This window comes from Anastrepha obliqua, chromosome 2, assembly GCF_027943255.1.
Source record: "Anastrepha obliqua isolate idAnaObli1 chromosome 2, idAnaObli1_1.0, whole genome shotgun sequence".
NCBI classification, from domain to species: Eukaryota; Metazoa; Arthropoda; class Insecta; order Diptera; family Tephritidae; genus Anastrepha; species Anastrepha obliqua.
Window position 1 is genome coordinate 47,483,282 of NC_072893.1, and position 12,135 is coordinate 47,495,416.

General features: G+C 33.4%; 1 protein-coding gene across 6 annotated transcripts in view; it reads left to right on the forward strand.

Moving 5' to 3' along the window:
- Positions 1 to 12,135, forward strand: part of LOC129237363 (anoctamin-6) — a 56,388-nt gene that overhangs the window by 32,506 nt on the left and 11,747 nt on the right. For all 6 annotated transcript variants that reach the window (XM_054872052.1, XM_054872056.1, XM_054872054.1 and 3 more), the window contains 3 exons: positions 10,880 to 11,122; positions 11,208 to 11,356; positions 11,418 to 11,586. In XM_054872052.1, coding sequence (XP_054728027.1) covers positions 10,880 to 11,122; positions 11,208 to 11,356; positions 11,418 to 11,586 — 561 coding nt within the window. The remainder of the gene's footprint in view (positions 1 to 10,879; positions 11,123 to 11,207; positions 11,357 to 11,417; positions 11,587 to 12,135) is intronic.

The window sequence follows — 12,135 nt, forward strand, 5'->3', positions numbered from 1 at the left end:
CATTGCGGAGATAATTTTTTGTTCTCAACATATGCCATTTAAATTACACAGTCCTGCGAGGGTGAGTTTCTAGAATGGCTGTACTTGTTTCTTGTAGTTTTTTATGCGCTGAAAACGAATCTGACCTTCAAAATGCTCCATCACGTCAGGATTTTTGGTAAATGAAGCCTAAAAGGTCAAAAAATGGCCATTTTAGCCATTTTTGATAATTTTTTTTGGGATAGAAAATTTTTTTTTTCATTTTTCGACAAAAAGGTCGCATAGTACAACTCTTTAGCTTTAAAACCCATTTTTTTAAATTATTGTACGATTTTTTAAAAAAAATTTATGACATTTTGAAATTAACAGTTTCAGTTACGCCAATATACGTTATACCCAACGTATACGTAACTGAAACTGTTAATTTCAAAATGTCATAAATTTTTTTAAAAAAATCGTACAATAATTTAAAAAAATGGGTTTTAAAGCTAAAGAGTTGTACTATGCGACCTTTTCGTCGAAAATTGAAAAAAAAAATTTTCTATCCCAAAAAAAATTATCAAAAATGGCTAAAATGGCCATTTTTTGACCTTTTAGGCTTCATTTACCAAAAATCCTGACGTGATGGAGCATTTTGAAGGTCAGATTCGTTTTCAGCGCATAAAAAACTACAAGAAACAAGTACAGCCATTCTAGAAACTGAAAAAAGTTAAATTTCGCAGGCCTGTGTTATTTGTACTTATCTTACTTCATTTTCATTATTTCACTTATTACCTAAATAACTAATTGTGAAAAATACAAAAGTTTGAAATAAAAAATATACGGGTATACCTACGGGTGTATATATCGAATTATGTATGGTAAATGCATTTTTGCCCTTTACCTAACTAAAGCGAGTTCTGATAACAAGAAATTTTTGAAAAGAAAACTGGTTATAAAAATCTGTTTTTTTTTTGTTATTATTTTGGCATACCAATTTTAAGCAATAAAATTTGTTTTCAATTGCAATGCCAATTAACATTTATATTGTTTTCTCGTGCTCAAGGCCAGTCAAAATTTTTATTGGAATCTCGAAAAGCAAGAATAAGCAGTTTTTAAGTCTTTTTTCTTATAAAAAGCTATTACGATTTGAAAAATTGGCTGAACTTCAACTTCAACATTTCTTATTTTTCGTTAGAGCACCACTTTTAATTTTTTAACTGCGCGTGTTCTTTTCTTATGCAATGAATACCTTTTTCTTAATGAATATAAACATTTTTTATTAAAAATTAGGGATATTTATGTATGTATTTAAAAAAATTACTTTCATTGAGTGATAATATAAAAGTACTGAATTTAAGATTTTTGTTTGTTTTTATTGCCATCCATCCTATTTATTTTTATTTTTTTTTTTAATTATTTTTTTAATTATTTTTTAAATTATTTTGTTATTTATTTATTTTTTAGCTTATTTGTTTACTTATTTTTTTTATTTCAATTATTATTTTTTTTTTTTTAATTTTTTGGTTTTGCTAAGTTTACTAATATTTTATTCATTCTTCGTTATGGAAAACAATTATTTTCAAATTTCTTATTATTTACTTGCTACCTCATTTAGTTACCTAGAAATGGTTATAATGGCGCAAAATCAAAAAACAGAAAAAAAGCGGCATTGTGCAAAAAATAGTTAATTTTTTCTTTAAAATTTTTTTATTATTACAATTGGTTCACTGTAAAATAAAATAAAAATAACTATAAAAACTTTAAGTTTAATTAAATAATTTTTTTTTATTAAAACTTTTTTTTTATTAAATTTTTATTTTCGTTATAATTAAATATTTGTTTTCGAATATTATTTTTTGTAATGGCCATTACAGTGAACCAATTGTAAATTTTTTCTTTAATATTGGTTGTTTTTTGTAACACTTCCAATTACTATTTTTTTTTTTTGTGAAGTCGCAACGAAAACGATAATTAAGAAAGAATTTTTATTTGTTTTTGTTAACAATTTTCATGGGGGTAAAAATATGCGGTAGGAAAATAAAATGTAGAAAACAACAAACTGCAAAGTAATGAGCCTTCCCACGCGGAGCGTCTGCCAAGCGATCAACCGAATCGGCTGGTGGTGTAAATGATCGTTGGACCTTCACCTTCCACTAGAAACCGGCCCCAGTTCGCTGGCAACAGTAGTGCAGTCAACATCGCTTCGCGCGTGAAAGTTGTTTTAAAAGTGTGTTAGGATTTTGCAGTGGCGAAAATGCAGTGATCGTTTGAGCAACTTTACTCGATCAAATTTTGCGTAAAACTAAACAAAACGAGTACCGAAACCATTGGGCTACTCAAGGAGGCTTACGAGGACCAATCTCTGTCCAGTGCCCAGGTAAAACGGTGGCACAAGTCGTTCAAGGAAGGCCGGGAGAACGTCGAAGACGAACAGCGATCTGCAAGGCCTTCGACGACGCAAACAGACGAAGATGTGAACCGGGTACGTGAATTTTTGAACATTCCTTCCCCACCCTCCCTACAGCCCAGACCTGTACCCTCCGGACTTCTTCTTGTTCCCGCGCCTGAAAAGAAAGCTGAAACGCCCTCCGCGATTCCGGCAGATGAGTTTAAAAAATGTTTCCTGCAGTGGAAGGACCGCTACCAGCGGTGTATTCACGCTCAAGGGTCCTATTTTGAAGAATATTAGTTGTATAAGCCAAACGGTTTAATAAAACTGCTTAAAAAAGTAGGGCTCATTACTTTTCAATCAAACGCTGTACCTACGTATTTCATCTTCGAACGCTTATTTAGGCATTCAAATAATCTCTGATCATGAATGGCTGGTCGCGCACTCTATCGACAGGCTTACGAGTATTAGGCAAGCAACCGGGAGCTACAATAATTTAGTTTTTTTGCAGATGGAAAAAATTATTTAAAAACTTGTTTTTATAGATTTTGTCCTACCAATAAATATGCGATAAATATAAATAAATATACCTGTGCATGTATCGGGTGTTTTTATAAGAAATGGAGTATTTAAATTAATAATTTAAAACAGAAATATTGTTGGACAGAATTTTTTTTTATTATAATCTGGTAAATACTTTCATGTCATTTATTTTTTGTATATGATATCCGGCATATGTCCGCAGCGACGACGAGTTACGTAGCCCATTCGATCAGTCCAAATTTTTTACAACTTTTTCCAATCAATCTGGCCGTATGTCGTCAATTGTGGCTTGAATATTGCAATAAATCGATTTTTAAGCGCGCAGTATGGCAAATTGCGCCATCTTTTTGGGACCAAATGTCGTCGATGTTTAAGTGATTAATTTTTGGAAACAAAAAGTTAGTCAGCATGGCCAGCAGTCAGCTCGCCATACACCGTAAGGGCGTCATTTGGAAAGAAATAAAAAACGAACTTCACGAACAGATTTATTCTTTCAAAGTAAATATCGACCATTTGGGATACTGTTCTATCGTTAAACGATTCATGATGACTTGCCAAACCTTACTGAACAGAAATGTAGACATAATTTGCCATAGCTGTCAAATCATACTTATAGCTATCGATATCGATAGTTCTCATGCAGCCAAAAAAACACCCGATATATTATTTAGAAAATAGCTGACGACTATTTTTTGTTCTTACTTTTTTACCAGAATTGTTAAGTTTTTTTTTTCGGTTGAAGGAAAAAATATGTCAGATTTAGCCATTGATTTTTTCGACAACATATAATATTTTATTGTATAAAATTAAGAATTTAAATAAAACTATTTTATTATTTAGCTAACTTTTTCTTTGAAAATTTCTCGTTAATAAATATAGGTACACACTTTTATAGTTACTTGTATATTTTTCATTAACTTTTAATTTTCCCAATAATTTTTCTTCAGATATTATTTCTATATCTATGCATGCAAGTAAATTTATATAACGGGTGTTTTTAGAGGATGCGATAAAATTACAAATTTTATGGCTTTAGTGCCTAAAAAAAATGACGCGCATATATCTACTTTGACTGCTACTCGTGAATACGCATATCAGCCGCCTAAATTCGTACCAATTTGTTAACCACAACTTTACGATTTGTGGCAAATAACGCGCCGAGTAGTATCATTCGAGTCGTCAATTGCAGCTGGCTTAACTGCAGAGACCAGTGGCTTCACATAACCCAACAAAAATTAATCCATGTCAAATCATATCCCTTAGGCGGCCAATTGACAACCCAATATTTTGAGGTGATTCGTTCACTAAAATTTCGCCGTACTATGTGCCAGTTTCAGGCAAAAAAATTGCATATCATGAATCTGTAGCGCTCACCATTGACCATAACGTTGGATCCATGGTTGGATTTGAAAAAGTGGGGACGAATGATTACGACAGTTTAAAGGAAATTATGCCGGTAAAACTCTGAACACAATTTCCTTTTATATTTTATATGTATATCTTCTCTCTATCGTCGTCTAGGGCTTCTGAAGAAAAAGTAAAATGTGACAAAAGTTTTAGCTTTACTTTCCTTCATCTATATTGTGATTTATTCATAAAAAATTGCATTTAAATTTTTTTTATTTGATACTGGAGAGAGGACACAGAGATATTGAGGGAAATTGTAAAGCCGTTGAGCTAGCCAGGAAAGGTACTCTTCTTCAACTGCTCAGAAATAAAAGTACATACCATTGGGATATTCATGGCCACGAACAAATTAATAATTAAGAATAACATTATCCAAGAGGCCAATAAGGCATGGAGAGATGAAGGCACATCGTAACAGCTAGGCTACTCTAGCCGCAAATAAATAAGAAAAAAGACAAGGAAACTCCTTAGCCTTTCACAAGAGTATATCTAGAATGTGGCTTGTATAACCGGTCATTTGCTATTTGGTAGGCCTGTCTTGAGGCTAGGAGTTTTCTACCATGATTATTGTACAAGTTGTAGAGATTAAGAAGAAACAACTGATACTTCTTTTGCAATTGTCCAGCCTTAGCTAAAAGCATAGGATGTTTTATAGGTAAATACTTCTTAAATTTTCTTACGAAACTGTCTAGCGTGGGGATGGGACCAGTCGTGTGCTTCATAAGAGCCACAAAATTGTTTCACGAAGAAACATAAATAAAGCTCCCCTATCGCACCGTGGTATCACAGTGGACCTGTAAGGTCTAAGTGTATTCGTATAAACCGACTTCCACCATAGCCTAACCTACTCTTTTTGTTGGGTATTTGGCTGAGCTCTTTCTCCTATTTGTAGGTCCCTCGATTTTATGCCGCCTCCGAACGGCAGATGGTTTTCTATGAGGAGCTTTTTTTCATAGCAGAAATACACTCGAAGCTTTGCCATTGCCTGCCGAGCAGCAACCGCTATTAGAAAACACTTTTTCTATCATTTGGTGTTTCATGCTCAGAGAATCGAGCCCGAGCACTACTGATTGGATAACATTGCATAGCTTAGGTAATAAAAGAGAACAAATATATAGGAATCGTATACAAAAATTTATTCGCACTTTCAGAAGTGAGCTATCCCACTTTAGCTTAAGCGAATAATCACCTTCAAATCACGTCTAATATATCGATTTCGTGTTTTTTGGAAAAACTATTTTTTTTGAAAAACTATTTCTTTTTACAATTATCAGAAAAAGTTCTCCAAGGCCTACCCTTCGACATACGAACCATGCAAAACTGAATTTTTCGATGTAAAAATGTTCAATTTCACTTTTACAGTCAACGTCAAAAGATGATGTACACAACATATTGTTAAATGTTGACTTTCTATTTATTTGCTTTTTAATTTCAATTATTCTTCTATAAAAACACAGTTCATATTACAATAGAAAAGGTATGAAGCAAAGTTTCAAGCTTTGTATATTACAAAATTTGTAAAAATTCGGCAAATTTTCAAATCCTTTTTATACAGAATTTCTAAAAAAATTTCGGGTATGCAGCTTTATAGATCATTGAGTTTTGGTATAATAAAATGCAAGTTTCAAATAGGTAAAAAATCGCACTGATTTTTAGGAATTTTTTTCCCTCGTGGTCTTCTGTTTTTGATACAGAAGAAGAAAACAGCCAACAACGTCAGCAGAAAAAATGATTAAAAATCAAAGTGAACCACTTGATACTTGCACTTTATTATACCAAATTCAATGATCTATAAAACTGCATATCCGATTTTTTTGCAAATTTTATAGAAATCCTGAACCTTTGCTTTATATGGTCCTTGTTGTAGTATGAGCTATATTTTTATAACAAAACTAGCATTTCCCAGTGGGCTTCGCACCACCATACATGAAATGTTTGTTTTATATCGCAAGAAATTTTTCATATTAAGTTTTCTTTATAGAACTCGTAAAATGTTTAAACAGTTGAATTAGTTGATTTTTTTCATTCAACATACTTTCTAAAGATGTGACAATAGCCTTTTCTGTACTTTTTTTTAAATTTGATTGTGGTGGTCACCTATATACAGGTAAGGTGAAAGAGCCGATAAAAACTTGTAATTAAACTTCGATTCTTTAATTTCCATTTCAATTTTTTACGCTAAATAAATTATGCTAATGTTTTTCCAGTTCCTTGAATGCTCCAGTTTTTATTATATTTTCGTCCAAAATTAATATTAACATAATACACTTACAACCACACCATTACAATAGAAACGCTCATAAGCGGTTGGGTATTTGTTGTTGTTTTTCCCATAAAGGCATTTCGTATGAGAGGAAACCATTACTCACATAAAATGTCATAACTCAGGAACGTCTGCACCGATTTCAATCAAACTTCACACAAACCACCTCCTCAAAGATAGAAAAGAACTCTGAAATTTTTGTGTTAATCAATTCGGCGGTTCTTGAGTTATAAGATTACCAAGGAAATGTAACTTCTTTTTATATATATAGATAATTGAAATTACAAAGTAAATAAATAATTAGTTAAAACTTATCAATATGAGGTGTAAACTTTCCGTTGACGCTTACAGTATATGCACAATTTAAACATGAATTTCGAGCAGTTATAGGCGCTACTCTGGTGTTGTAAAGTTTTAGATGGTATATACTTTGCCAGAGTGTATGAACATTCGCTGGAGAGGGTGCAGAAGGTTGCGCTACTCGGTTCTCACTGAATTTTGTGGAACCAGTTACCGAATTGATAGCATTTTAGAAATTGGTTTCCACTTTTTTGTTTACAAATATCTATTATTCTTTCTTTCTTTCTATTATATTTTCCCATCTCTACCACATTTACATTAGCCTTACCTAACTCTTCATTTTTGTTTAATAAAAAAATCGCCACTTTAACACTTTCCTCCTAGTTCTCTCTCATAGCTCATTGTGCAACGTTGCCAATTTTCGTCTTTTACCACCATTTCATTACCATCCCATACATATTGATAAAAAATAAAACATGTGAATACTTGAATATTTTATTAAATAATTTTTTTTTTTACACTCGTGTTTTGAATTTTGTTACGAAATGCTTGAACGCTTGCGGGAACGGGTAATGGCAATTTTTTCCTTTTCTTTTATATTGAATCTAAGTTTCTCCCTATCACATGCTACATACATAAAGACATATGTACAAATATAATACATTTAATTATAGTTTAGTATTGAGTTTGATATTATTAATTAATGTGCTTATAAAGAGTTTGCACGTTAGATGTACAAGTATACGTACGACATTATAAATTGAAAGTGGGTATATTTTAATGAAACATAGTTGCAGCGCATGCTTACAAAATTTTTTTTTGCTAAAGTATTTCAAATTGATTTTAAGCTTTATTGCTCACTGTAACTAAACCATGAAGCGGGACTAGCACACATTGAGGGAAATTGTGTTTAATAATTAAATGGAACGCAGTTAACTAAGTATAGAGTCCGTTGCAAAATTATAAGAGCACCAGATATGGACAAGTTTAGAGTTTATTTATTTATTTTTTAATTTTATAATTTTTTTTATGAAAGTAGAGTGTATTCTACAGTTTCAAACTTTGCTATAGCTTTGCAAAATATCGAAAAGCTTCAACAAATCGTCAAAACTCTTAATTAGAATAAAAAATAAAAAAAAAATAATTCGTGGTGGATTTTGATATATGAATTTACCCTTGAGGATGTTGCGTATTTTCCCCACATAAAAAAGTGCATTACCAATTAAATTTTTTTTGGCATAAAATAAACTAAGCTATGAGCGTAAAAGTAACCGAAGTCTATAGTCATGCCTTATACAAGGTGGCGTAAAATTAAACATCCCAATTTACTAAATAAAAACAAAATGATTTGGAGTAATGGAAATCTTTATTTTGGCCTTTACGCGCTGTCTAATTGGCAATTGTCAAATATGATTGACGTACGACGCCATTTGCAAAAATTTTAAATCTGCCCATTTTGATGTCGTTGGAGACTGCGTTTATGTAGCAACCTACATTAAGACCGATAATAATCTCAGCCTTGAAATTCAACGGAAAACCGCTCTTGCCAACAAGTGCTGCTTAGGACTACGCAGACAATTGAGTAATAAAGCCCTCTCCAAACGAACAAAACTAACACTTTATAAGGCTCTCATCACATTCATCCTATCGTATGGTGCAGAAGCTTGGACGATGAAGTATCCGATGAGGCGTCCCTTGTAATGTTTGAAAGGAAAAATATTTTTGGACTTTTGCATGTTAACAACGGCGAGTATCGCAGGTGAAGAAGCAATGAGCTGTATGAGCTTTACGACGACATAGACGTAGTGCAGCGTATAAAGCGGCTTCGTTGACTGGATCATGTCGTCCGCTTGGAAACAAACGGAATCTGAAAGTATTCGATGCGATACCAGGTGGTTGTAGAAGAGGAAGAACTCCTCTGCGTTGGAAAGATCAGGTGGAAAAGGACTTAGCTTCACTTGGTGTTTCCAACTGGCGGTGGTTAGCACTAGAGAGAAACGACTGGCGCGTTTTCTTAAACTCTGCCGATATCGCTTAAGAGGTCATCCCACCAATCAAGAAGAAAAAGACGAAGAAAAGTCATATGCTCGAGTAAATTCGCAAAAAGTCCGAGCAATAGGTGCATTGTAATTGAAATTCACTTTGAGATAAAAAGTGTAAGGGTTTCGTAAAATTCCCGCCGAAATGAGAAAGCTAATGCGTTGCAAAAAAAACGCACAGTCATGTCACCTTGAATAAAGGGGTTACATACGTCCAGCAGCTCCAAAAATGCGCTAAAAGAAAAACTGTGTTTAGAAGGGATAACAATAGAAATAAATATGAAAAAAATGTATACATTGTTTATTAGTACTTAAACTTTATAAAAAAAATATTTAAATTTTTTTTTACAAAAATTAGTTACTCCACGGACTGCATCATTTCTCCTTGAAATGTTGATGGATCTGTAAAAAGTAAAAAAATTATTGTAAAATAAAGTTATAGTTATAGTATGTCGAGGATTTTTGAATTTCCTAAAATTTTGCATTTTCGGTATTTTAAAAAAAGTATGCGTTTTTCGTCATAAATGTCACACTTTAATTATGTTTATAAAATTGTGTAATAAAAATATCAAAAATCCGGCTGTAGAGGAAAAACTTTCAAATATTAAAAAAAAAACCGCATCAAAAAATATTAAAAACTGTATGAGTTATCATGCAGACCGCGCCGGAAAAAGTAGTTTCGAGAAAAACGAGTTTAAACTTTCAAGTGCATTTAGCTCGAGGTCAAACTCGCGCATCAAACTTTCGTCGGGCAATTACATTTTCATAACTTTGCATCCGTGGGGAATTTTTACAATCGACTTCCGCAGAAATACGTCTAAAACTATAAAGAATAATAATCTGAATAAAAGAAAGCGAAGGCGAAAGCACTAAGAATCCCATAAAAGCTGGTACGTTCGACGATGCTTACGCTGAAAGGCAATAAAGAAAGACTTTCTATACAACAAAATAAAATGAGCTCATTTAATATCAACAGTGGTGTAAAACAAGGTGATGCCCGATCTTCATTTGCTATATGCTATTAAAGACGTCACGAGATCAGGACATCTATTTCCAGGGTCCAATCTGACTATAGCATACGCGGCCGATGTAGCCATTGTCACCCGTATTAGACGATACTTTGAAGAAATCTTCCTAGCGCTAGGAAAAAATGCGAGAACAGTAGGATTGTCAATAAACATAAAACAAAACCGAATGTATGAGGATATCAAAAGTGAAAAGGAAAGCGTCTGGCGTTATTGGCATCGAAGACTTCAGTTTTGAAAGAGTGTACAAATTTGCATATCTCGGCGTACTAATAATGAAGTGTACGCGCCAAAGTTTTTTTTTTTAAACTACCAAAAATGAGCTAAAAAATTTGAATGAAAAGTGCGCAATTTTATTGTAAGTTAGGTGAAAGTTTACAAATTTTGCACAAAGTTTGAAACTTGGATTAACGTCTGTGTCGAAATATATTTTGATAGAAAAATAAATTTAAAAAATAATTAAAATTAATTTGAAAAAAAAAAAATATAGCCAAATTGTATCGATATCTGCTGTCCTTACACCTAGGCCAATCACTTTATTATTTGCCCAATTTAAAATACACAGCTGACAAGTAACTCAATCACACCAATCAAAAACTAACGCAGCCATGCCGTAGATACAAAATAAATGATTACACTTTAATAAAAATAAAAAAATAGTGCTTAGACGCTTCCGAACTACATACATACATTTGTGCATAGTTAAAAATTATGAAGCTTCCAAGCAATGTACACATTGTTTTTATTATAACAGTAGTTACTCGATCATGAATAATTTTTTTAAGAATTTTTCAAGAGCAAATTTGTAAATACCACATTTTAGGCTTGCTTGTTCTTTAGCTAACTGTACTATAAATATAGATAGTTAATGTAGTAGCTTAAGTTCTTATGCCATCATCTGAGTTGCACCTTAATTTTGGTTGTAATTGAAATTATTTTTCACAACTTTAAGACACGTCGGCGCTTCCAAGATGGCAAACGCAGCGTTGATTTCGTCTTGACCTACATCGGCGATGATGATTATATACCAGAGAATCGACGCAAACGTGAAATATTCGAAACGAATTTAATTAAGGAAGGCCTACATTTGGAGCACGACAATACACAGCGCATACATTTTATAAAAATTCATGCCCCACTGGAAGTGCTTTGTCGCTATGCGGAGATTTTGCAGATTAAATTGCCAATGAAGAAGGTGAGCCTTGAAAATGTTTTGATTTCCATTCGAATTGCAAAAATGTTGAAATTTGTTTTCTCTCGCACCCGCATTCTGTGTGCAGATACCAGGCCAGGAGCTCATAAAAGAGGATGATTTTCGAATCAAAGATTGTATTACATCTGCCGTCAGACGCATATTTAGTTGGTTGTACGTCAGTGCGGAACGACCGTATCGCATACACATGGAGTTTTCCCGCAATTATCAGCATTTGTGAGTGTATTCATTAATTTTTGCTCATTTCTCGATTTCCGTTTATTATGTATCATCACAGATTCGAATGGGAGCAACCGAATTTCTTTGATGCTGGTGTTCGCAATTCAATCATCAATTTTATATTAGAGCGGCAGCGTTTTGTGGAAGGCGAAGAGACGGCCGACAATTTGGGTATTGAAAAATTGTTGGAGGATCGCGTATACCACAGTGCTTACCCGTTGCATGATGTAAGTTGTAAAAAAAAAATCATTCACAACGAAAAATTGTAGTTTCATAAGTCTGCTAGAATTTTTTTTTAATTCCACGTCAGTTGACTTAGAGCGTCTCCTGACGGTTGTTCCGGGAACTTTTTGATCAAGGTATGATAGTATGTTTAATATGATGGTGACCATCCTGAATTGATAGGTGGTTAATCTGTTCCATACGCGGAATATAATTGTGTCGGTCTCACGAGTACAAACGTGGCTCGCCTGCGAAATGTAGCGGTTGATCCTTACCTCATGAACGAGACGAGAATTGATCGAGGTGTCAAAATTACACATCCTTTTTGGGTGTTTGGCCGAGATTTTGCTTTAATTTGTGGTGTGGGGCTTGATGCTGTTCCAAAAAAGGAGGGACTACAGTTTTATGCCGCCTCCGTACGCCAGATAATTTTTGTGAGGAGCTCTCAAAAAAAAAAAAATGTATATCATGGATTTCGAACCCGAACGCTACCGAATGGTAACTGCACATTAACTCATTCGGCTATGGCGGTAAATGTCATTGATAGCCTATCG